General features: G+C 45.5%; 1 protein-coding gene across 1 annotated transcript in view; it reads left to right on the top strand.

Moving 5' to 3' along the window:
* The window catches only part of USP45 (ubiquitin specific peptidase 45), a 170,451-nt gene extending 164,526 nt beyond the window's left edge, over positions 1 to 5,925 (top strand). The window contains exon 18 of the mRNA XM_040428797.1: positions 3,946 to 5,925. Within this exon, the coding sequence (XP_040284731.1) occupies positions 3,946 to 4,076 (131 nt within the window). The 3' untranslated portion in view covers positions 4,077 to 5,925. The remainder of the gene's footprint in view (positions 1 to 3,945) is intronic.
* Positions 5,926 to 25,885: the final 19,960 nt, after the last annotated feature.

Below are 25,885 nucleotides of genomic sequence, written 5' to 3'. Positions count from 1 at the left end.
TCGGAGAGTGTTCCCGCCAGGCGCTGTAGCCAAATCAGCCATTCTGGTGCTAGCGTGCGTCACGCAATCATATATACAGAGGGAGCCCTGGTTCTCCAGAGTGAGTGTCTGTAGCCATTACAGTACACTATACAGCTGTATTCTCCCCCTGCAGGCCAGTATAGAGGCCTTCTTCAATTGCCGTAGCTCTTGCACCTATCTGTTCTAGTGTGCATCAAGCAGCTACATTTCTCCCTTCATAGGTAGAGTACTTGTACCGTCTCCAGATGCTGTAATCTGTACACCTGTCCGGTCCTATGGTGCTCCATCTCCAGGGGCTGTAGCCTTTGCACTTGTTATAGGTACACCATGCAGCCACGTTGCTCCCTTCATTGGTAGAGTACTTGTACCGTCTCCAGATGCTGTAGTCAGTACTCCTGTCTGGTTCTCTGGTGCTCCATCTCCAGAGGCTGTAACCATTGCTTATGCCTGGGTCTAGTGTACGCCATGCAGCCCCATTGCTCCCTTTAGAGGTAGAGTACCTGTATCATCTCCAGATTTGCTGTAGCAGTTACACCTCTCTGGTTCTATTTTGCACCATGCAGCCCTATTTCTCCCTTACCAGGCGAGGTATAGAGGCCATCTAATGCGGCAGCCATTACATCTCTCTGGTTCTAGTGCGCACCATGCAGGCATCGCTCCCCTCTTAAATGGAGTTCCGGTACCATCTCCTGATGCTGTACCCTTTACACCTGTCTGGTTTTAAGTCTGCACTACACAGCCGTATTCTCCCCTATTGGTAGAGTACCTGTACAGCCTCCATATACTGTAGCATTTCCAATGCCGTAGCTATGTTCCACTCTCATTATAATGAGCACCATGCAGCCACGTTACTCCTATTATAGGCAGAGTATTTGCAGTATCTCCAGGAGCTATGCCCTATTGGTACAATCTGCGGCTCATACGGCTACTGGGCGTACCCTCCCTTCCCTGGCTCTGGTCTGTGATAGGCAATCATGTGGCCCCACATTCACGTGGAGTGATGTTTTTATCTCCTGATGCTGTATTCATCATTCTTTTCTGCTTCTAGCATACATGGCATACCTGGTATCCATATGTTTCCCCCCTTCCTGGGCAGACTATAGTTGCTTTGTTGGTTTCTTTTTATTGCTGGCCTGTTCAGATCTGACACCAGGTGCAGTTCCTCCTGAACCAGGCCCTCTAGTCTTCTCTTTGTCTGTACTAGGAATGATTTTTCCTCATTGCCTGACGCACTATTTAACAAAAGAATGAAAGAAAACCGCCACTCCCAAAAATCTTTGCTGGTGATAGATTTATTGGTCACTCATATTAGTCACATATGAGTGACCAATAAATCTATCACCAGCAAAGATTTTTGGGAGTGCCGGTTTTCTTTCATTCTTCTGATTTTGGGATTACCTCCACATAAACCGAGCACCCCTCAACCAGTACGCTGTGCCGCCTGACTTCATTACACAGCACTATTTAACAAGACTTCCCAGTCATGTTATACACCAGACAACTGCTCTTTCCCCGTGGACAGGTTGTTGGCTGGCATGCTAGCATTGTTCTTTGTCAACCCTGTAAAGTACTACTGCATGCTGCACAGCCGCGTTACCCCATTTCTTGATGGAGTGCTCGCGTTGTTATTACTGCTTCTTAGTTTTTTTTCACAGAGTTACATAGCACAGTCTTGGCAGAGTACAGGGATCACCACTGGATGTTCTATCCTGCAGGAGTACGCAGCGGGAGTACCAGCCGCTACTGCAGTTTCGGGTCATCGCTGGATGTCCTCCACCATACAGAATCTCTCTGGGTGGCCAAGGACAAATGCCTTCACTGGACGTCCTCTCCGATATGGCTGTGACAGGACTAGTGAGTGCCACACACCTACCTGTGGGTGGACTTTCCGCTGCTTGCTCTGGTATCGAAAATGGTCTCGTAGTTCTGCCCTGGTCCGGGTGTTCTTGGTACTCCCTTATGATTTCTGATTAGTTGTGCTACATGTCAGAAGGGCCGTTCCCTTGGGTCTGGCCGTTCTCTCCACCTGTCAGTTCCTTCCCTGGGGGTTTCATTGCGCTCACCCGGTAGCTGGTTTTCTACAGGTCATTGTAGACTCCCCCCGGGTTCCCCTGCCGACTTCTGCATCCTTTCTGACATATGGATGTTTGGCGATTCTTTTACCAAATCCACGCTGCCGTACTTGCCCCTTCTGGGACAGTGTTACACAGTTTGCTAGTGACTACACTTGGAATGGTTGGTCACTCTTGGCCGATGTTGTTTACTTGATTTTCTGGCTATTGTCCTTAGGTGGTCCGGTTCTGTGGACCCTTCTTGGGCCCCTGACTGGGTAATCCTGCTCTGAGTCCCTGATTCCACTCGTTCGTAGACCATCTAGCTGACCGCTCCCTTCTTGGGAAGCTTCCCGTGACATTCCGACTGCACAGGTTTGGTATGACAGCTGCTTCTTTGGGCCCGGTTTGGTCCATTTCCCTCCTGGGTCCTCATAAGCTTGTTGCCCTCTTGAGACTCTAATATTTCTTTCCATTCCCAGTTGTTTAGTGCTATGGTTTGCAGTTTACATTGTATTGGTCACTTTTGGGCCGGAGTCTTTCCTCTTTTGGAGCATGCTACGGTTTTATCTTTTGCCTGATCAGTCAAAATGACTGAACTGAAGACACCCCGAACGGATTACTCTCCATTCAGAATGAATGGGGATATGCCTGATCAGTTCTTTTCCGGTATAGAGCCCCTGTGACGGAACTCTATGCCGGAAAAGAAAAACGCAAGTGTGAAAGTACCCTTAAGGTGGCCAGGGATATCTCTGGTCTTACATTTCACAGCGATATTATGTCTTTCAGTGGCTTGTTCCTCGCTTCTTCTATAGGGGAAGCAGGTCTTTATGTTCCCTTCTCCTGACCATTACCTAGGACCCCCCCCCCCCCCCCCCACCCTCCCAGGGGTTGACAGTTTTTTTCTCTAGCAGGAAGGGGTTCCCTCCTTCTCATAAGTGTTTATTTTTTCCCCCTTCCTTGCTGTGAAAGGAGGCTCACTCCCTTCCCTTGTGAGTCTTATGATTTCTCTCAAGCGTTTAGCCTCCAGTGCTTCAACTTACGTCCTTCCATATGCAGAGTGCTAGGTCGTTACCAACAGATGTTGCTGTGCTTCTCTCGTGTTTCCTCAGGGGGAGCCCTGGTTCTTTTGGATCCTTCCTCTGTCTCTCTAGTGCACTCTTGGTCAACTGTTGGTTCTCGCGCAGGAAATCTGGCCCTGCTCCTTATCCTCTAGCGCTTTATTTTTCCCACCTTGGGTGGAGTTTGCTAGAGTTTCTCCTGGTCCTGTTGGGTAACGTGTTTTTTCTGCACCTGTGCACCTTTCTTTTTGCATGAGATTTCTATCCCACCCTCGGGGACTGCTTTGGGACGTCCCATATTACTGTGTCCCCCAATGCCATTAACGAGAAAATTGGATTTTTGTACTTAACGTAAAATTAGTTTCTCGTTCAATGCATTGGGGGACACAGATCCCGCCCTCTGTTTTTACTTCTCTCCCTATCTCCGGGTTGCTGTTCTCTTTTCATTTCCTGGTCTAGGACATGTTGGTTCTGTGCCCTTGTTTCTCTCTCCTACTGCTTTTGGTACAAACTGAATAACCTAGTGCTGTGGAGAGGGTATAGCCAACCTGGCAGAGCCTACCTTTTTGATGTCTAGTGCCTCCTAGTGGTAGCTGGGCATATACCCATGGTACGGTGTCCCCCAATGCATTGAACGAGAAACTGATTTTACGGTAAGTTCAAAAATCTAATTTTATTTAGTTTGGAACTTCTGCAATTTTCACAGAAATGCTCAATACATAGGAGAGTAGAACTGTGTGTTTGTACATGTACTGACATCAATAATTAAGTTGTTTATGATGGAAATGTTTTACCTTTCATTTTCTTTGCAGTACTGAAGGACAGAGCCACATCATCTCCCAGTCAGTGGGTATACGTCAGCGATACACATGTACAAATGGTTTCTGAGTCCAGAGTTCTGAGCTCCCAAGCATATCTTTTATTTTATGAAAGATTTGTTTAGATATAGTCTATTATATTACATATCCCAGTGTGTACTTTACAGGCCAGTGCAAATGAGAAAAAAGTGACTGTTCTTTATCTGGACAAACTGTTCTTCAGACTTCCCATCACCACTGTGGAGCAGGTTATATGAAGGTTTGATGCATGAAGCATAGAAGGTTCTCCTGGTTATACATAAAGGAATCTGCATAAGATTGTTGCTTCGCTGGTGGTACTCTACTTGGGCCCGTGTTGTGTGACAGAACAGTAAAAAGTTGCACTGATTTTATCTTTTGCTGTTAAATTATTTATACAGTTCCACGGATGCCATATTTACTGCAGTTTATTGGTAAAAATATATTAATGGCAACTTCACCCCATACAGGTGGATAGTTCAAGTATTGGATCGTTGGGGGTCCGACACCTGGGACCCCCGCCAACCAGCTGTTTGAGAAGGCCCCAGCACTCCTGTAAGCACTGCAGCCTTCTCTGTGCTCGCCAAGCACAGCGCCATCCATTAGATAGCGTCAGTGCTTGGTATGACAGCTCACCACATTCACTTGTATGGGGCTGAGCTGCACCTAGGCCATGTGACCGATGAACATGTCATCACAGGGCCTAGTGAACGCTGTGAGAAGACCGTGGCGCTACTGCCTTCTCAAACAGCAGATCTATCCACAGGATAAGTAAAAAGATCTTGGAAAACCACTTTAATGAATTGTTCTATGAGTATTCCTTCTTAACACCTAAAAGACGACATTTATATGTGGCATCATATGTTTCTATCCTGTATATGAGGGTGATGTAAGGTCATATTTACAGTAGATATATGATTTTCTTCATTGTGCTTTTTTCATATATAAAGAGAGCAGTCTGATTACCAACAGCAACAACTTACTGTGCGACCCACTACTCGTGCAGTTTGTAAATGTGGTGTCACGTAAGCACCTTGAGTTTTACTTGTAAGATGCATGCAATTTTAGTTGCAATAGTCGTTTCATTCTCAGCCTCCCCAACATCATCTGGTGTCAGCCCATACCGAAAATCGTCATCTGTTTTCAGGAAAACTATGGGGTACGGATACTAAGGAGGCCGTGCATCACAAGATTCTGGTGATCTTAGGGAAGTCTGGGGCTTAAACCCTGTAAAGTAAACATGCCAACCCATTTAGCATTATAGTGTCAGGGATATCAAATCTATCTGGTAACCCTGATTAGGATTGGTATTAAGTGTGACTCATCCTCCCCATAGTCTGAAGGAGATAGACTACCTCTAGGATCTGGCTCTGAAGAATGTGTCTGTGGCACATATCAGGATACAGTCTACTGTTCTCCTCCTACAACTCAGGGATACTGCAGACTAGATCAGTACACAAAGGCTTTTGATGATACTCGGAAGGGAAGCGTGCTGAATTAAAGGCCTTATAATACTTATAAACTTATAATGGTGAGATGGGATTGGTTATGTTCATAAATTGTAATCTTAAAAATTAAAATCCATTAAAGGAGTTGTCCAGTTTCGGGATGAAACTGCATAACATTCTGGATCATCCTGCTATAAAGCTGGATCCTGTGCTGCCACTCCAGTTCTCCCAGTCGGGCTCTGTTCACTGGGCTACAACGGTGATGATATGTCAACAACACATGACTGCTGCAACCAATCACAGGCCTCAGAGGTGCACCCAAACAGGCTAGTGATTGGCTGCAGCGGTCGCATGTTGTCGATGTAACGTCACCACTGTAGCTTGGCAAATAGAGGCCACAGGGGAACTGGAGTGGCGGTATAGGTTCCGGCAGGTAAGTACTTTACCATTTCTTTATTGGAGGCTGATCCGGTGGGTTGTCTGATTTTATCCTAAAACCAGACAACCCCTTTAAAGGGAACCTGTCACCGGGATTTTGTGTATAGAGCTGAGGACATGGGTTGCTAGATGGCCGCTAGCACATCCGCAATACCCAGTCCCCATAGCTCTGTGTGCTTTTATTGTGTATAAAAACCGATTTGATACATATGCAAATTAACCTGAGATGAGCCAAAGCTTAAAAATATGACTCTTCTCTGGTCACACAAGTAAGATATGACTCTTTTTATGTTAATTTGCATATGTATCAAAAAGTTTTTTTACACAATAAAAGCACACAGAGCTATGGGGACTGGGTATTGCGGATGTGCTAGCGGCCATCTAGCAACCCATGTCCTCAGTTCTATACCCAAAATCCCGGTGACAGGTTCCCTTTAATATTGCAATGCAGTAGCAGACTTGACAGACTAAACCTAGCCCATATGCATTGTGCATATCGCCCAATAGCACTGACAAAGGCGCAGTGCGAGCAAGCACAAAACCGGTCTACAACCATGGAATTCAGGATGGGAAATGCTTCTCTGACTAATAGAGGGGTTCCTAAAGCTAATTCAGTTTACTGCAGACCCATACATCAGACCTCACAATTAATTCAGTCCCCAATAGAAAACCGACTCCAAGTGTGGAGAACCCCGCTTGGGAAATGGTGCTGTTCCTCCCAAATGGGGGATTTCTTTTTTTACAGGGTATATGGACAGGGGTTGATACACATCATATATATTCATTAGCAAATCCTTTTAAAACTGGATTATTTGCATTTACTGTGTGATCATTATATATATATATATATGTTATAGGCAAGCAATGTTATGTCTGTAAAGTGAAAGCTGCTGTTAATTTTATTAGAAAAAATTCAGCTCCAAAGAAAATCAAGCTAAATCTCAGAGCTAATCTTTATTTTTAGATGTGGTACGTACTCTACACATATTATATTCATAAGCAAATCTTTTTAAAACTGGATTATCTGCATATACTGTGTGGTCATTATATCAATGTGCCTCAATGTGACCTGTAAATAAAAATCTATATTTGACATATAAATGTGTTTTATTGTTCTTATTTAAAAAGGACCCATGGATTACCGGCGTGGTGTTATTTCTGGTTATTTAGCCGTCTGCAGAGGTGTAAACCTTGGACGTTACGCGCAATCTACTCATAATATTCCTGTCTTAACAGTCGAAACAAGAGAATAATGTATATGCTGCCAAAGGGATTTCTAATCTGTAACCAGATTAGAGACTGTTTACAATACCGAGATAAAGATCCTGACAAAGAGATTATAAATCAAAAATATTGCTTCTACTTTCCATTACATGAGAAGAAAGGATGTGTCCGGCCTGGTACAGAAAACACTGAAGGGAAACTGAAGCTAGAACTGAGCCTATAGTTTTCTATGGGATTGTGTATATACTAGGGCTGCAGCTATCGGTTATTTTAGTAATCAAGTATTCTATTGATTAATCCAACAATTAATCGAGTACTCTAATAAGAAAACAAACTAATTAAAAGAACATTTTCCTTTATAAAAATTTGTCAGTCCTCAGCGCCATCAGCCTCTTCCATGCCATCAGCTCCCCTAGTACCATCAGTCCCCTGTGCCATTAGCTCCCCCCCCGTGCCATCAGTCCTCTGTGCCATCTGCTCCCCCATTGCCATCTGCTCCCCCCAGTGCCATCAGTCCTTTGTGCCATCGGCTCCCCCAGTGCCATCAGTCCTCTGTGCCATCAGCCCCTCATGTCTTCAGTCCTCTGTGCCATCAGACATTCCGTGCCATCATTTCAGCCTTTCCATGCCATGTTCCCCACTGCCATCAGCCCCTCCATGCCATCGTCCCCACTCCCCCAGTGCCATGAGCTCCTCCATACCATATCCCCCAGTACCATCAGCCCCTCTATGCCATGTCCACCAGTGCCATTAGCCCCTCCATGTTCCCCCCTCCCCCTGTAATACTTACCTTTCCTGACAGGGTGCGCGGCTGGCCGATATGGAGTCCGCAGGAGAAGTACCGCAGCGTCATCTTCCCAACATGCACTGGGACCTGACGTCAGGCAGCGCACGCTGACTATGTGTGCACGCCAGGCCCAGGACAGTGCAGCGTGCTGCCGACAGGAGACCATGGAGCGGTGAGTGATAGGCTTCACTTCACTCAGGCTCCGTGGTCACATGATCAAAACAATTTTTTTTGTGTCGATTACATCGAGTAATCGTTGCAGCCCTAGCATATACATTTGGTGTGTCAGTTGTTATGCTGAATTACAAATCACTAGAGTTGAGCGAACACCTAGATGTTCGGGTTCGAGAAGTTCGGCCGAACTTCCCGGAAATGTTCGGGTTCGGGATCCGAACCCGACCCGAACTTCAACCCGAACCCCATTGAAGTCAATGGGGACCCGAACTTTTGGGCACTAAAAAGGCTGTAAAACAGCCCAGGAAAGAGCTAGAGGGCTGCAAAAGGCAGCAAAATGTAGGTAAATCCCCTGCAAACAAATGTGGATAGGGAAATGAATTAAAATTAAAAAAATAAAAATGAACCAATATCAATTGGACAGAGGTCCCATAGCAGAGAATCTGGCTTCACGTCAGCAGAGAATCAGTCTCTTCATGCCATAGCAAAGAATCTGGCTTCATGTCAGCAGAGAATCAGTCTCTTCATGCCATAGCAGAGAATCTGGCTTCATGTCAGCGCAGAATCAGTCTTCATGTCATAGCAGAGAATCAGGCTTCACGTCACCCACCACTGGAACAGGCCACTGTCACACATTTAGGCCCCGGCACCCAGACAGAGGAGAGCGGTCCCGTAACAGAGAATCTGGCCTTATGTCAGCGAAGAATCTGTCTTCATGTCATAGCAGAGAATCAGGCATCCCGTCACCCACCACTGGAACAGGCCACTGTCACACATTTAGACCCAGGCAGAGGAGAGAGGTCCCGTAACAGAGAATCTGGCCTTATGTCAGCGCAGAATCTGTCTTCATGTCATAGCAGAGAATCAAGCTTCACGTCACCCACCACTGGAACAGGCCACTGTCACACATTTAGGCCCCGGCACCCAGACAGAGGAGAGAGGTCCTGTAACAGAGAATCTGGCCTTATGTCAGCACAGAATCTGTCTTCATGTCATAGCAGAGAATCAGGCATCACGTCACCCACCACTGGAACAGGCCACTGTCACACATTTAGGCCCAGGCACCCAGGCAGAGGAGAGAGGTCCCGTAACAGAGAATCTGGCCTTATGTCAGCACAGAATCTGTCTTAATGTCATAGCAGAGAATCAGGCTTCACGTCACCCACCACTGGAACAGGCCGCTGTCACACATTTAGACCCAGGCAGAGGAGAGAGGTCCCGTAACAGAGAATCTGGCCTTATGTCAGCGCAGAATCTGTCTTCATGTCATAGCAGAGAATCAGGCATCACGTCACCCACCACTGGAACAGGCCACTGTCACACATTTAGGCCCAGGCACCCAGGCAGAGGAGAGAGGTCCCGTAACAGAGAATCTGGCCTTATGTCAGCGCAGAATCTGTCTTCATGTCATAGCAGAGAATCAAGCTTCACGTCACCCACCACTGGAACAGGCCACTGTCACACATTTAGGCCCCGGCACCCAGACAGAGGAGAGAGGTCCTGTAACAGAGAATCTGGCCTTATGTCAGCACAGAATCTGTCTTCATGTCATAGCAGAGAATCAGGCATCACGTCACCCACCACTGGAACAGGCCACTGTCACACATTTAGGCCCAGGCACCCAGGCAGAGGAGAGAGGTCCCGTAACAGAGAATCTGGCCTTATGTCAGCACAGAATCTGTCTTAATGTCATAGCAGAGAATCAGGCTTCACGTCACCCACCACTGGAACAGGCCGCTGTCACACATTTAGACCCAGGCAGAGGAGAGAGGTCCCGTAACAGAGAATCTGGCCTTATGTCAGCGCAGAATCTGTCTTCATGTCATAGCAGAGAATCAGGCATCACGTCACCCACCACTGGAACAGGCCACTGTCACACATTTAGGCCCAGGCACCCAGGCAGAGGAGAGAGGTCCCGTAACAGAGAATCTGGCCTTATGTCAGCGCAGAATCAGTCTTCATGTCATAGCAGAGAATCAGGCATCACGTCACCCACCACTGGAACAGGCCACTGTCACACATTTAGGCCCAGGCAGAGGAGAGAGGTCCCGTAACAGAGAATCTGGCCTTATGTCAGCACAGAATCTGTCTTCATGTCATAGCAGAGAATCAGGCTTCACGTCACCCACCACTGGAACAGGCCACTGTCACACATTTAGACCCAGGCAGAGGAGAGAGGTCCCGTAACAGAGAATCTGGCCTTATGTCAGCGCAGAATCTGTATTCATGTCATAGCAGAGAATCAGGCTTCACGTCACCCACCACTGGAACAGGCCACTGTCACACATTTAGGCCCAGGCACCCAGGCAGAGGAGAGAGGTCCCGTAACAGAGAATCTGGCCTTATGTCAGCGCAGAATCTGTCTTCATGTCATAGCAGAGAATCAGGCTTCACGTCACCCACCACTGGAACAGGCCACTGTCACACATTTAGGCCCAGGCAGAGGAGAGAGGTCCCGTAACAGAGAATCTGGCCTTATGTCAGCGCAGAATCTGTATTCATATCATAGCAGAGAATCAGGCTTCACGTCACCCACCACTGGAACAGGCCACTGTCACACATTTAGGCCCCGGCACCCAGACAGAGGAGAGCGGTCCCGTAACAGAGAATCTGGCCTTATGTCAGCGCAGAATCTGTCTTCATGTCATAGCAGAGAATCAGGCTTCACGTCAGCCACCACTGGAACAGGCCACTGTCACACATTTAGACCCAGGCACCCAGGCAGAGGAGAGAGGTCCCGTAACAGAGAATCTGGCTTTATGTCAGCGCAGAATCTGTCTTCATGTCATAGCAGAGAATCAAGCTTCACGTCACCCACCACTGGAACAGGCCACTGTCACACATTTAGGCCCCGGCACCCAGACAGAGGAGAGAGGTCCTGTAACAGAGAATCTGGCCTTATGTCAGCACAGAATCTGTCTTCATGTCATAGCAGAGAATCAGGTTTCACGTCACCCACCACTGGAACAGGCCACTGTCACACATTTAGGCCCCGGCACCCAGACAGAGGAGAGGTTCATTCAACTTTGGGTTGCCCCACAATATAATGGTAAAATGAAATTAAAAATAGTATTGAATGAGGAAGTGCCCTGGAGTAGAATAATATATTGTTAAGGGGAGGTAGTTAATATCTAATCTGCACAAGGGATGGACAGGTCCTGTGGGATCCATGCCTGGTTCATTTTTATGAACGTCAGCTTGTCCACATTGGCTGTAGACAGGCGGCTGCGTTTGTCTGTAATGACGCCCCCTGCCGTGCTGAATACACGTTCAGACAAAACGCTGGCCGCCGGGCAGGCCAGCACCTCCAAGGCATAAAAGGCTAGCTCTGGCCACGTGGACAATTTGGAGACCCAGAAGTTGAATGGGGCCGAACCATCAGTCAGTACGTGGAGGGGTGTGCACAGGTACTGTTCCACCATGTTAGTGAAATGTTGCCTCCTGCTAACACGTTCCGTATCAGGAGGTGGTGCAGTTAGCTGTGGCGTGGTGACAAAACTTTTCCACATCTCTGCCATGCTAACCCTGCCCTCAGAGGAGCTGGCCGTGACACAGCTGCGTTGGCGACCTCTTGCTCCTCCTCTGCCTTCGCCTTGGGCTTCCACTGGTTCCCCTGTGACATTTGGGAATGCTCTCAGTAGCGCGTCTACCAACGTGCGCTTGTACTCGCGCATCTTCCTATCACGCTCCAGTGTAGGAAGTAAGGTGGGCACATTGTCTTTGTACCGGGGATCCAGCAGGGTGGCAACCCAGTAGTCTGCACACGTTAAAATGTGGGCAACTCTGCTGTCGTTGCGCAGGCACTGCAGCATGTAGTCGCTCATGTGTGCCAGGCTGCCCAGAGGTAAGGACAAGCTGTCCTCTGTGGGAGGCGTATCGTCATCGTCCTGTGTTTCCCCCCAGCCACGCACCAGTGATGGGCCCGAGCTGCTTTGGGTGCTACCCCGCTGTGAACATGCTTCATCCTCATCCTCCTCCACCTCCTCCTCATCCTCGTCCTCCAGTAGTGGGCCCTGTCTGGCCACATTTGTACCTGGCCTCTGGTGTTGCAAAAAACCTCCCTCTGAGTCACTTTGAAGAGACTGGCCTGAAAGTGCTAAAAATGACCCCTCTTCCTCCTGGGCCACCTCCTCTTCCATCATCGCCCTGTGTTTTCTCAAGGAGACATAGAAGTGGTATTGTAACGCTGATAACGGCGTCATCGCCACTGGCCATGTTGGTGGAGTACTCGAAACAGCGCAACAGGGCACACAGGTCTCGCATGGAGGCCCAGTCATTGGTGGTGAAGTGGGTCTGATCCGCAGTGCGACTGACCCGTGCGTGCTGCAGCTGAAACTCCACTATGGCCTGCTGCTGCTCGCACAGTCTGTCCAGTATATGCAAGGTGGAGTTCCACCTGGTGGGCACGTCGCATATGAGGCGGTGAGCGGGAAGGCCGAAGTTACGCTGTAGCGCAGACAGGCGAGCAGCGGCAGGGTGTGAACGCTTTATGCAGCAGCTCTGACATGTCGGGGTAGTTGCGAATGAACTTCTGCACCACCAAATTCAGCACATGCGCCAGGCAAGGGATGTGCGTCAAACCGGCTAGTCCCAGAGCTGCAACGAGATTTCGCCCATTATCGCACACCACCAGGCCGGGCTTGAGGCTCACCGGCAGCAACCACTCGTCGGTCTGTTGTTCTATACCCCGCCACAACTCCTGTGCGGTGTGGGTCCTGTCCCCCAAACATATGAGTTTCAGAATGGCCTGCTGACGTTTACCCCGTGCTGTGCTGAAGTTGGTGGTGAAGGTGTGTGGCTGACTGGATGAGCAGGTGGAAGAAGAGGAGGAGGAAGCTGAGTAGGAGGAGGAGGAGACAGGAGGCAAAGAATGTTGCCCTGCGATCCTTGGCGGCGGAAGGACGTGCGCCAAATAGCTCTCCGCCTGGGGCCCAGCCGCCACTACATTTACCCAGTGTGCAGTTAGGGAGATATAGCGTCCCTGGCCGTGCTTACTGGTCCACGTATCTGTGGTTAGGTGGACCTTGCCACAGATGGCGTTGCGCAGTGCACACTTGATTTTATCGGACACTTGATTGTGCAGGGAAGGCACGGCTCTCTTAGAGAAGTAGTGGCGGCTGGGAACAACATACTGTGGGACAGCAAGTGACATGAGCTGTTTGAAGCTGTGTGTGTCCACCAGCCTAAATGACAGCATTTCATAGGCCAGTAGTTTAGAAATGCTGGCATTCAGGGCCAGGGATCGAGGGTGGCTAGGTGAGAATTTACGCTTTCTCTCAAATGTTTGTGAGATGGAGAGCTGAACGCTGCCGTGTGACATGGTTGAGATGCTTGGTGACGCAGGTGGTGGTGTTGGTGGTACATCCCATGTTTGCTGGGCGGCAGGTGCCAACGTTCCTCCAGAGGCGGAGGAAGAGGCCGAGGCGGCGGCGGCAGCAGCAGCAGAAGAGGCCGAGGCGGCAGCAGCAGAAGATGTAGCAGGGGGAGCCTGAGTGACTTCCTTGTTTTTAAGGTGTTTACTCCACTGCAGTTCATGCTTTGCATGCAGGTGCCTGGTCATGCAGGTTGTGCTAAGGTTCAGAACGTTAATGCCTCGCTTCAGGCTCTGATGGCACAGCGTGCAAACCACTCGGGTCTTGTCGTCAGCACATTGTTTGAAGAAGTGCCATGCCAGGGAACTCCTTGAAGCTGCCTTTGGGGTGCTCGGTCCCAGATGGCGGCGGTCAGTAGCAGGCGGAGTCTCTTGGCGGCGGGTGTTCTGATTTTTCCCACTGCTCCCTCTTTTGCTACGCTGTTGGCTCGGTCTCACCACTGCCTCTTCCTCCGAACTGTGAAAGTCAGTGGCACGACCTTCATTCCATGTGGGGTCTAGGACCTCATCGTCCCCTGCATCGTCTTCCACCCAGTCTTGATCCCTGACCTCCTGTTCAGTCTGCACACTGCAGAAAGACGCAGCAGTTGGCACCTGTGTTTCGTCATCATCAGAGACGTGCTGAGGTGGTATTCCCATGTCCTCATCATCAGGAAAAATAAGTGGTTGTGCGTTAGTGCATTCTATCTCTTCCCCCCCTGGGGAAGGGCTAGGTGGATGCCCTTGGGAAACCCTGGCAGCAGAGTCTTCAAACAGCATAAGAGACTGCTGCATAACTTGAGGCTCAGACAGTTTCCCTGATATGCATGGGGGTGATGTGACAGACCGATGGGCTTGGTTTTCATGCGCCATCTGTGCGCTTTCTGGAGAAGACTGGGTGGGAGATAATGTGAACGTGCTGGATCCACTGTCGGCCACCCAATTGACTAATGCCTGTACCTGCTCAGGCCTTACCTCCTTAGAACGGCATTGGGCCCCACCAAATATCGCTGAGGTAGTTGGTTCACTAGGACGTGTGGCTGTGGCAGAACGGCCACGTCCTCTCCCAGCACCAGAGGGTCCACTAACACCACCACGACCATGTCCGCGTCCCTTATTAGATGTTTTCCTCATTGTTCCCGTTCACCACAATTTTGAGAATGGCAAATTTGGGAATGCTTTTTCAACCCAGAACAAAAAGTCTGCTTTTACGGTCACTACAAATAACTTGACCAGCTAAAACTGTGCAGATTTGGTTGAATAGAGATGTGAGACCTGTTTTTTTTTTGCGCTGTGTGACAGTTATAGGTTTAATCACAGAATGACACTTCTATCAGCACGCTAGCGTGTGTCTTAGGTTTTTCTGAATGATACTATCAATAACTTCAATGTAAGATTTTCTTTTTGGGATAGATTTCAAGTAGGCCTGAAATACCACAAACTAGTTATTTTCAGAATGGCAAATTTGGGAATGCTTTTTCAACCCAGAACAAAAAGTCTGCTTTGACGGTCACTACAAATAACTTGACCAGCTAAAACTGTGCAGATTTGGTTGAATAGAGATGTGAGACCTGTTTTTTTTTGCGCTGTGTGACAGTTATAGGTTTAATCACAGAATGACACTTCTATCAGCACGCTAGCGTGTGTCTTAGGTTTTTCTGAATGATACTATCAATAACTTCAATGTAAGATTTTCTTTTTGGGATAGATTTCAAGTAGGCCTGAAATACCACAAACTAGTTATTTTCAGAATGGCAAATTTGGGAATGCTTTTTCAACCCAGAACAAAAAGTCTGCTTTTACGGTCACTACAAATAACTTGACCAGCTAAAACTGTGCAGATTTGGTTGAATAGAGATGTGAGACCTGTTTTTTTTTGCGCTGTGTGACAGTTATAGGTTTAATCACAGAATGACACTTCTATCAGCACGCTAGCGTGTGTCTTAGGTTTTTCTGAATGATACTATCAATAACTTCAATGTAAGATTTTCTTTTTGGGATAGATTTCAAGTAGGCCTGAAATACCACAAACTAGTTATTTTCAGAATGGCAAATTTGGGAATGCTTTTTCAACCCAGAACAAAAAGTCTGCTTTGACGGTCACTACAAATAACTTGACCAGCTAAAACTGTGCAGATTTGGTTGAATAGAGATGTGAGACCTGTTTTTTTTTGCGCTGTGTGACAGTTATAGGTTTAATCACAGAATGACACTTCTATCAGCACGCTAGCGTGTGTCTTAGGTTTTTCTGAATGATACTATCAATAACTTCAATGTAAGATTTTCTTTTTGGGATAGATTTCAAGTAGGCCTGAAATACCACAAACTAGTTATTTTCAGAATGGCAAATTTGGGAATGCTTTTTCAACCCAGAACAAAAAGTCTGCTTTGACGGTCACTACAAATAACTTGACCAGCTAAAACTGTGCAGATTTGGTTGAATAGAAATGTCAGGTCTATTTTTTAGGCGCTGGGTGACAGGCTCAACTTGCCCCTGATGTAATATATGGCCAAAAAATAACCAGACTGTTGATGGTTAAATGCACTTCGGTGACACAGGCTCAGCCTGCAGCTGATGTAGTATATGGCCAAAAAATAATCAGACTGTTGATGGTTAAATGCACTTGGGTGAAACAGGCTCAGCCTGCAGCTGATGTAGTATATGGCCAAAAAATAACCAGACTGTTGATGGTTAAATGCACTTCGGTGACACAGGCTCAGCCTGCAGCTGATGTAGGATATAGCACAAAATAACCACACTATCGATGGTTAAATACACTTGTTGATAGCTCGTGCTGGCGCACCACAAGTCACAAAATGGCCGCCGATCACCCCAGAAAAAAAGTGATCTAAAAACGCTCTGGGCAGCCGCAAAAAAGTGAGCAAGTCAATAATAGCACTTCAATGATCCACAGCTACAGATCGATCACAGAATGAAGTCTTTTGGAGGAGTTAATCTGCCTAATCTCGCCCTAACGTCGCAGCTGCAACCTCTCCCTATACTGATCATAGCAGAGTGACGTGCGGCGCTACGTGACTCCAGCTTAAATAGAGGCTGGGTCACATGGTGCACTGGCCAATCACAGCCATGCCAATAGTAGGCATGGCTGTGATGGCCTCTTGGGCCAAGTAGTATGATGCTTGTTGATTGGCTGCTTTGCAGCCTTTCAAAAAGCGCCAAGAATGCGCCGAACTCGAACCCGGACTTTTACGAAAATGTTCGGGTCCGTGTCACGGACACCCCAAAATTCGGTACGAACCCGAACTATACAGTTCGGGTTCGCTCATCCCTACAAATCACACCAGACAGAATAACTATGTTTTGCAGTCTATAGACTCCGGACCTTTGCACTACAGATACAGTTGTGTTCAAAATAATAGCAGTCAGACATCACTAACCTGATCAATCACTGTTTTTTGGTAGGAATTATATTTCTACATGGCAAATAATTTACTAGCAGGTGTAGTAGAGTAATAGAAATCTAACAGACCCAACAGTCATGACATGCATGCTGCTGATTCTGTGTAATTGAATCACTAATTGAAAGGGGCATGTTCAAAATAATAGCAGTGTGCCTTGTCTTTATTGTAGCGGTTCTACTTTGGCAGCACCCGGGCGGGTGCCGTAGGACTTGATATAAGATAATCATTTGTCAGCTTAATCTAATTAGTGGCTGCGACCACTCTTTAATGGTTCGAAATATGTGTCTCTCATAACGAGTGGCTGCGCCCACATTGTATTTGTTGACATTTCATTATGCCATTTTGACAATAAAAATATTGTGAAAAAAAAATAAAAATAATAGCAGTGTGGCGGTGAGTGAGGTCATTCATTCTTTGAAAAACAGGTGGCAATTATTGCCCTTATTTAAGGAAGGAATGTCATTCCAGACATTGTTGAGAAGAACAGCGTACCTTGAATAAAAAGTTGATTGGAGAGGGGAAAACATATAAAGAAGTGCATAAAATGATAAGCTACTCGGCTAAAACTATCGCAAATGCTTTAAAAAGGCAACCAAAACCTGAAAGACGTGGAAGAAAGCGAAAAACTACCATTCAAATGGACAGAAGAATAGCCAAAATTGCAAGGACTCAGCCAACAATCATCTCCAGGAAGATCAAAGAAGGTCTAAAGTTACCTGTGAGTACTGTTACAATTAGAAGACGCCTATGTGAAGCCAAGCTATCTGCAAGAAGCTCCCGCAAAGTCCCACTGTTGAAAAAAAGGGATGTGTTGAAGAGGTTACAATTTGCCAAAGAGCACATTGATGGGCCTAAAGAGACATTTTGTGGACTGATGAAAGTAAGATTGTTCTTTTTGGGTCTAGTGGCCGGAGACAGTTTGTCAGACGACCCCCAAACACTGAATTCAAGCCACAGTACACTGTGAAACATGGTGACGCAAGCATCATGATATGGGGATGTTTCTCATACTACGGTGTTGGGCCTATTTATCGCATACCTGGGATCATGGATCAGTTTGAATACATCAGAATACTTGAAGAGGTCATGCTGCCTTATGCTGAAGAGGAAATGCCCTTGAAATGGGTGTTCCAACAATACAACGACCCCAAACACACCAGTAAACGTGCAACATCTTGGTTCCAGACCAACAAGATTGACATTATGGAGTAGTCAGCCCAATCCCCGGATCTTAATCCAATAGAAAACTTGTGGGGTGACATCAAAAATGCAGTTTCTGAGGCAAAACCAAGAAATAGAGAAGAACTGCGGAATGTAGTCCAATCATCCTGGGCTGGAATACCTGTTCACAGGTTCCAGAAATTGGTTGACTCCATGCAACACAGATGTACAGCAGTTCTCAGAAACAGTCGTTATACAACTAAATATTAGTTAAGTGATTCAAAGGAAAGCAAAATCTTCAAACATTTTTCCGTTTATATAGTTAATGTTTGAGTTTGTAAAGAAGAATACAAACATTGCTATTTTTTGAACAGTCTTAGGGCTCTTTCACACTTGCGTTGTTCTTTTCCGGCATAGAGTTCCGTCGTCGGGGCTCTATGCCGGAAGAATCCTGATCAGGATTATCCCCATGCATTCTGAATGGAGAGAAATCCGTTCAGGATGCATCAGGATGTCTTCAGTTCCGGAACCGAACGTTTTTTGGCCGGAGAAAATACCGCAGCATGCTGCGCTTTTTGCTCCGGTCAAAAATCCTGAACACTTGCCGCAAGGCCGGATCCGGAATTAATGCCCATTCAAAGGCATTAATCCGGATCCGGCCTTAAGCTAAACGTCGTTTCGGCGCATTACCGGATCCGACGTTTAGCTTTTTCTGAATGGTTACCATGGCTGCAAGGACGCTAAAGTCCTGGCAGCCATGGTAAAGTGTAGTGGGGAGCGGGGGAGCAGTATACTTACCGTCCGTGCGGCTCCCAGGGCGCTTCAGAGTGACGTCAGGGCGCCCCACGCGCATGGGTGACGTGATCACATGGATCACGTCATCCATGCGCATGGGGCGCTCTGACGTCATTCTGGAGCGCCCCGGGAGCCGCACGGACTGTAAGTATACTGCTCCCCCGCTCCCCACTACTACAATGGCAAACTTCAAAATGCGTTCAGTGTTACTATGGCACCCAGGACGCTATTAAAGACTGATCCGTCTTCAAATGCTTTCAGTTCACTTGCGTTGTTACGGATCCGGCGGGCACCTCCGGCAAAGGAGTGCACGACGGATCCGGACAACGCAAGTGTGAAAGAGCCCTAATATTCACTTTTCTTCATTTTTTTTAGAGGAACAACACAATTTGATATATTTTTCTTCAAGTTTTGATTTAGAATAGAATGTGTAGTATTCCCAGTGCATTTGTGTGTATGAAAATAAAAGCTATTAGAAGGATTTTGAGCTTTATTCACTTTTTTAAACACACTGCTATTATTTTGAACACAATGTATATCCGTAGTGTCTGTCTCCACCAAAAAAAAAAACAAAAAAACTGGATGTCTAACTCTGGCTGAACTAGATGGATGTATGTCTTTTTTCAACCTTACAAACTACGGGGCACATTTATTAAGACCGGCGTATTTCAGCATATTAAATAACCCCCTATGTTACCTTTGGTCAGAGCACTGGTGGCAAAATTGCAGGGCTCTGATTGGTTGCTATGACAGTCTGGGGACTTGTGAAGGCTCCTAGGCCTGTCATAATGAGCTACCTGAAAAGACATACCCAGCACACAAATATTCAACATTCAAATCACCCCTTTCCCAATTTTACTTAGGCTACATGCACACAACAAAAAAAGTGTCAGTTAAAAACGTACACACTGTCAGTTTTTCACGGCCATTTTGCATCGGTGTGTGCATCCAATTTCTGTCCGTGTGTCCGTTTTTAATGTCCGTTTTGCATTCGTTTTTAATGTCCGTTAAAAACTGATGAATTTGATTGGCAGTTATTTCTAGACTCACCCTTCTAAGAACACCCACAGGATGGTAGGCCCCCAGCTAAAATAATGCCCCCCATAGTGTAGCAATTAATTTTTTATAATGCCCCCAGCTAAAATAATGTCCCCCATAGTATAATATATAATATTTTTTTTTTTTTACTGCTCCCAGCTTTAACCTCTTCCGGACACAGGGCGTCCTGTACGCCCTGTGTATTTCCGATCAGCGGCGGGTGGTGATCGGAACAAGCAGGCACCTTGGCTAAATGCACGGGGGGGGGGGGGGGGTGCCCGATGCCCGCGTGTCAACTCAGACCTGCGGTTTGCGGCTTTTACATGCGGTTGCGGGTGGCGGTGCTATCGGGTCCTCGTGGGGCTGTAGGGGGGACCCGATGGCATGGAAGGCATTGTGCTGCCTTCCGGTGACGAGACTGTGAGATCCAGGCCCCTGGATCTCACAGGCCGGAAGCTGTATGAGTAATACTCACTGTATTACTCATACAGCCAATGCATTCCAATACAGAAGTATTGGAATGCATTGTAAAGGATTAGACCCCCAAAAGTTGAAGTCCCAAAGTGGGACAAAAAATAGTGAAAAAAAGTTGAAAAAAATAAAGTTTTCCCCCAAAAAAATTTAGTTTCAAGTAAAAATAAGCAAAAACTTAATTTTCCCCAAAAAACGTTAAACAAAATTGGTAAAAAATAGGGGGGGGGTAGACATATTAGGTATCACTGCGTCCGTATCGACTGGCTCTATAAACATATCGCATGACCTAACCCCTCAGATGAACAGCGTAAAAAATAAAAACTGTGCTAAATAAACAATTACATCACAAAAAGTACAACAGCAAGCGATCAAAAAGGCGTACGCCCACCAAAATAGTACCAATCTAACCGTTGCCTCATCCCGCAAAAAATGAGCCCCTACCTGAGACAATCACCCAAAAAATATGGCTCAGAATATGGAGACACTAAAACATAATTTTTTTTGTTTTAAAAAAGCTGTTATTGTGTAAAACTTACATAAATAAAAAAAAAGTATACATATTAGGTATCGCCGCGTCCGTATTGACCGGCTCTATAAAAATATCACATATCACCTAACCTATCAGATGAACACCATAAAAAATAAAAACTGTGCTAAATAAACCATTTTTTGTCCCCTTACATCACAAAAAGTGTAATAGCAAGCGATCAAAAAGTCATATGCACCCCAAAATAGTGCCAATCAAACCGTCATCTCATCCCGCGAAAATCATACCCTACTCAAGAAAATCGCCAAAAAACTGAAAAAAAACTATGGCTCTCAGACTATGGAAACACTAAAACATGATTTTTTTTTGCCAAAATGAAATCATTGTGTAAAACTTACATAAATAAAAAAAAGTATACATATTAGGTATCGCCGCATCCGTAATAGGTTGCTCTATAAAAATATCACATAACCTAATCCCTCAGGTGAATACCGTAAAAAAAAAAAAAAATGGTGTAAAAAAAGCAATTTTTTTGTCACCTTACAGCACAAAAAGTGTAATAGCAAGCGATCAAAAAGTCATACGCACCCAAAATAGTGCCAATCAAACCGTCATCTCATCCCTCAAAAAATGAGACCCTACCTAAGATAATCGCCCAAAAACTGAAAAAACTATGGCTCTCAGACTATGGAGACACTAAAACATGATTTTTTTTTTTGTTTCAAAAATGAAATCATTGTGTAAAACTTACATAAATATAAAAATTGTATACATATTAGGTATCGCCGCGTCCGTGACAACCTGCTCTATAAAAATACTCTAGGGGTGCATCAGGGGGGCTTCAAATGGGACATGGTGTCAAAAAAACAGTCCAGCAAAATCAGCCTTCCAAAAAACGTATGGCATTCCTTTCCTTCTGCGCCCTGCCGTGTGCCCGTACAGCAGTTTACGACCACATATGGGGTGTTTCTGTAAACTACAGAATCAGGGCCATAAATATTGAGTTTTGTTTGGCTGTTAACCCTTGCTTTGTAACTGGAAAAAAAATATAAAAATGGAAAATCTGCCAAAAAAGTGAAATTTTGAAATTGTATCTCTATTTTCCATTAATTCTTGTGGAACACCTAAAGGGTTAACGACATTTGTAAAATTAGTTTTGAATGCCTTGAGGGGTGTAGTTTCTAGAATGGGGTCATTTTTGGGTGGTTTCTATTATGTAAGCCTCACAAAGTGACTTCAGACCTGAACTGGTCCTTGAAAAGTGGGTTTTTGAAAATTTCTGAGAAATTTCAAGATTTACTTCTAAACTTCTAAGCCTTGTAACGTCCCCCAAAAATAAAATGTCATTCCCAAAATGATCCTAACATGAAGTAGTCATATGGGAAATGTAAAGTAATAACTATTTTTGTAGGTATCAATATGTATTATAGAAGTAGAGAAATTTAAATTTGGTATTTTTTTTATAAATAAAACTGAATTTTTTTTACTTCATTTTACCAGTGTCATGAAGTACAATATGTGACGAAAAAACAATCTCAGAATGGCCTGGATAAGTCAAAGCGTTTTAACGTTATCACCACTTAAAGTGACACTGGTCAGATTTGCAAAAAATGGTCTGGTCCTTAAGGTAAAATAAGGCTGTGTCTTTAGGAGTTAATAATTCCCACAATGTAGGCCCCCAGCTTAAATAATTTCCCACATTGTGTAAATAATGCCCCTATAGTGGCCCCCGGCTGTTTTAAGTTTCTTTTGACAAAAAAAAACAAATCTCCACTTGATTGCGCTGCTACAGTCTCTTGTCTCTTCATTGAGCAGGGCCTGCGATGTGCGCGATGACGTCACCACACGCTTCCACGTGGCTACGTCATCACGCATATTGCAGATACTTCGGCAGGTCCTGCATAATGAAGAGAGGAGAGACTGCTGCAGTGTGATCAAGTGGATGAGGTGAGGTTTTTTTTAACCCCCTAAATCGCCTTATTGTTACAGTGTACCCGTTTTAACTGCCTATAGATGGGTGCACTCGTTCCATTGATTTCAGTGGCATGTCCTATTTTTGGACGGACACTATTCACTGACCGTTAAAAGAACGGCCATGTAAATAGCACCATAGACTTTTATTAGAGCTAAAAACTTTCACTGTCATGTGCATGAGGCCTTAGAAAATTAAATGAACAATAAAAAAATAAACGTAACTGGTATCGTCATGTCTGAACTATTAAAATATAAAAATATTTTTCCTGCACAAAAAAAATAAAAAAGTTTTTTTGCCATTTTTAGGTCAACTCTCTCCTCTCCCCCAAAAATTAAAACTAAACAAAAAACATTGAATAAAAAGTGATCAAAAAGTTGTTTGTAGTTACTACCAGAATGATACGGTAAATAAAAACTATAGCTCGCCGTGCACACAGCTCTGTAAACAGAAATATAAAAATATTACTGGTGGCAGAGAAAATATCTATATTTTCAAATGTTTTTTTTTTTTTTTAAAAGGAGTAGAATATAATAAAAAGTACATACATTTGGTCACACTGTAATCTTACTGACCCACAGAATAAGTTCTTCATGTTATTGTTGGTGCATAGTGAACACCGAACAGAACCCAAAAAACCTTGGTGGAATTGTTTTTTGGTTTTTCAATTTCACCTGACAAATCATTTTTTTTCCCGTTCAGAACAAGATATGGTAAATTAAACGGTGCCATCAAAAAAACAAACAAAAAAAAAACAACATTTTTTTGAGGAGAAAAAAACCCAGTATTTTTCCTAAAACGCTATGTGTGAAAGCATATTTGTTTGGGATGTTTTTGACAATGCAATTTTTCTGGTAGTACATTTTTAATATTTTCTTTCTCCTATGCTTGAAAATGCCATACATAGAAGATTCTGCCTTTTTAAAAAGAAGATGCAATGGACTTGTGTCAAAATGGAAAATGTGTGAAGAAAGCCTAAAAGGAAAAAATAAACAATTTGTTGCAAAAGTACATATAGGAAACCAGAGCTGGCTTATGCTCGCTCCCATGGTCCTGGCCACCAGAGAGACCGGCACTTTTTTCTACAGTGTGCAAGCACGACCACAGCTGCAGTAAGGATACAAGGTGGCCAGGATCGGAGCTGCCGTGCAGGTATGCCAATGTGCGCTTCTGCAGTTCCGACCACCAGAGAGACCAGCTGCAGCATCCTGTATTTTTGAAAAGATGCAAGAAAGACAAAAAATAATCCACTTACGGTATTTTTTGTCCTATAAGATGCACCTCCCCCACCCCCTAAGTGGTAGCAAAATGTATGTGTCTTATGGGGCGAAAACGATTCTATTATGGAAGCGCTCATTAGTAAAGGAGGACCAGGAAGCGGTGAATGCAGCAGGCTCTGTACTCGCCGCTTCCTGGGATTCCTTGGGGCGCTCGCTGTGCTGTGAGAGCATGAGGACGTCGGTGCTCTGTGACCTCACGCTGTGCACGTATGCTCACAGCACAGTGTGCAGCAGGAAGATGATCGCTGGATGTGAGGAGTGGCGTCCGGAGCAGGAGAGGTAAGTTGATATATATATTTTTTTATCTGATCTGAGCATGGGGGTCATTCACATGGAGGTCTGATTGGAGGACTTATGGTGGTCTGATCTGCTGTTTGAAGAGGGCGGACACTCAGTGACGTCACCGTACATGGCCTAGTTGTAGCTTGCCCTCATTGCAGTGAATGGGGCTGAGCTGCAATACGAAGCACAGCCGCTATGCAATGTATGGTGCTGTGCTTGAAAAGCTGCCTGGAGCCAGCTGCGCTCCCCAGAGCTCCGGCGAGTGCAGCGGCTCCCTGAAACAGCTGATCGGCGGGGATGCCGGGACTTGGACCCCCGCTGATCTGATTATGATGACCTATCCTGAGGATATCTCATCATTAGCTATCAATGGATAACCCTTTTTGCGTATGTTCATATAGAATTGTCTTGCAGTGGATTCTGGCACATTTTATGCCCCAAAATCCACAGCAAAAAAAAGTATGTTATCTCCCCGTTGACTATAATGGAAATCTTCTGTGTAGATTTGGAATCCATGTCACAGAAAAAAAAAATAGCATTTTCACTCTTGGTGTGGAAACCACAATGAGCGAACACTTGCAGATTAGCTTCATGTTAACACAGCAGATTTTCCATACAAATCTGAGAGTGGATTTAGCACCGAAATCTGTGGGATAACTGTGTGTATTTCACCTGCCATTGCTCTTCAAAAGGAATCTGTGCGCCTGTTAATATGCTGATGGTCACCCAGGGAAGTCTGATTGCTTTGGATTGTGGGCAGGCAGCTCGGTTGCCTGGGTTAGTTTTCAGACTAGGCTGCAAAGTTCACTCCCAATCCCTAAAAATGTTCGTCTCGAGGTCCTGAGTAAGCTGGAGGCTTTGATTTATGCCAGGAACATTGCTTTTGATAGGGCTGAAACAGGATTACAATATATGTCCAAATCAGTGCTATTAGAAGGAACAGGAAATATAAAGAAAGGATTTGTACTTTTTGTTGCATCCCCTTCTGCAGGGGCGTAACTACCATAGCGGCAGACCATGGGACCCAGGCCAAGAGGGGGCCCAGTCTTAGTTGGGGTTATCTCCTCTTCTACTGGAGGTGAAAATTTGGTCAGGACTCTACCATCTAAAGGAACAACTTTTAGGCCCCTTTCACACGGGCGAGTATTCCGCGCGGATGCGATGCGTGAGGTGAACGCATTGCACCCGCACTGAATACCGACCCATTCATTTCTATGAGGCTGTTCAGATGAGCGGTGATTTTCACGCATCACTTGTGCGTTGCGTGAAAATCGCAGCATGCTCTATATTCTGCGTTTTTCACGCAACGTAGGCCCCATAGAAGTGAATGGGGTTGCGTGAAAATCGCAAGCATCCGCAAGCAAGTGCGGATGCGGTGCGATTTTCACGCACGGTTGCTAGGAGATGATCGGGATGGAGACCCGATCAATATTATTTTCCCTTATAACATGGTTATAAGGGAAAATAATAGCATTCTGAATACAGAATGCATAGTAAAACAGCGCTGGAGGGGTTAAAAAAAATAATAAAATTTAACTCACCTTAGTCCACTTGATCGCGATGCCCGGCATCTCCTTCTGTCT

The sequence above is a fragment of the Bufo bufo genome, chromosome 4 (genome assembly GCF_905171765.1).
Source record: "Bufo bufo chromosome 4, aBufBuf1.1, whole genome shotgun sequence".
NCBI classification, from domain to species: domain Eukaryota; kingdom Metazoa; phylum Chordata; class Amphibia; order Anura; family Bufonidae; genus Bufo; species Bufo bufo.
The sequence above is the reverse complement of the archived record's forward strand: the minus strand, read 5'-3'. Positions and strand labels throughout refer to the sequence as shown.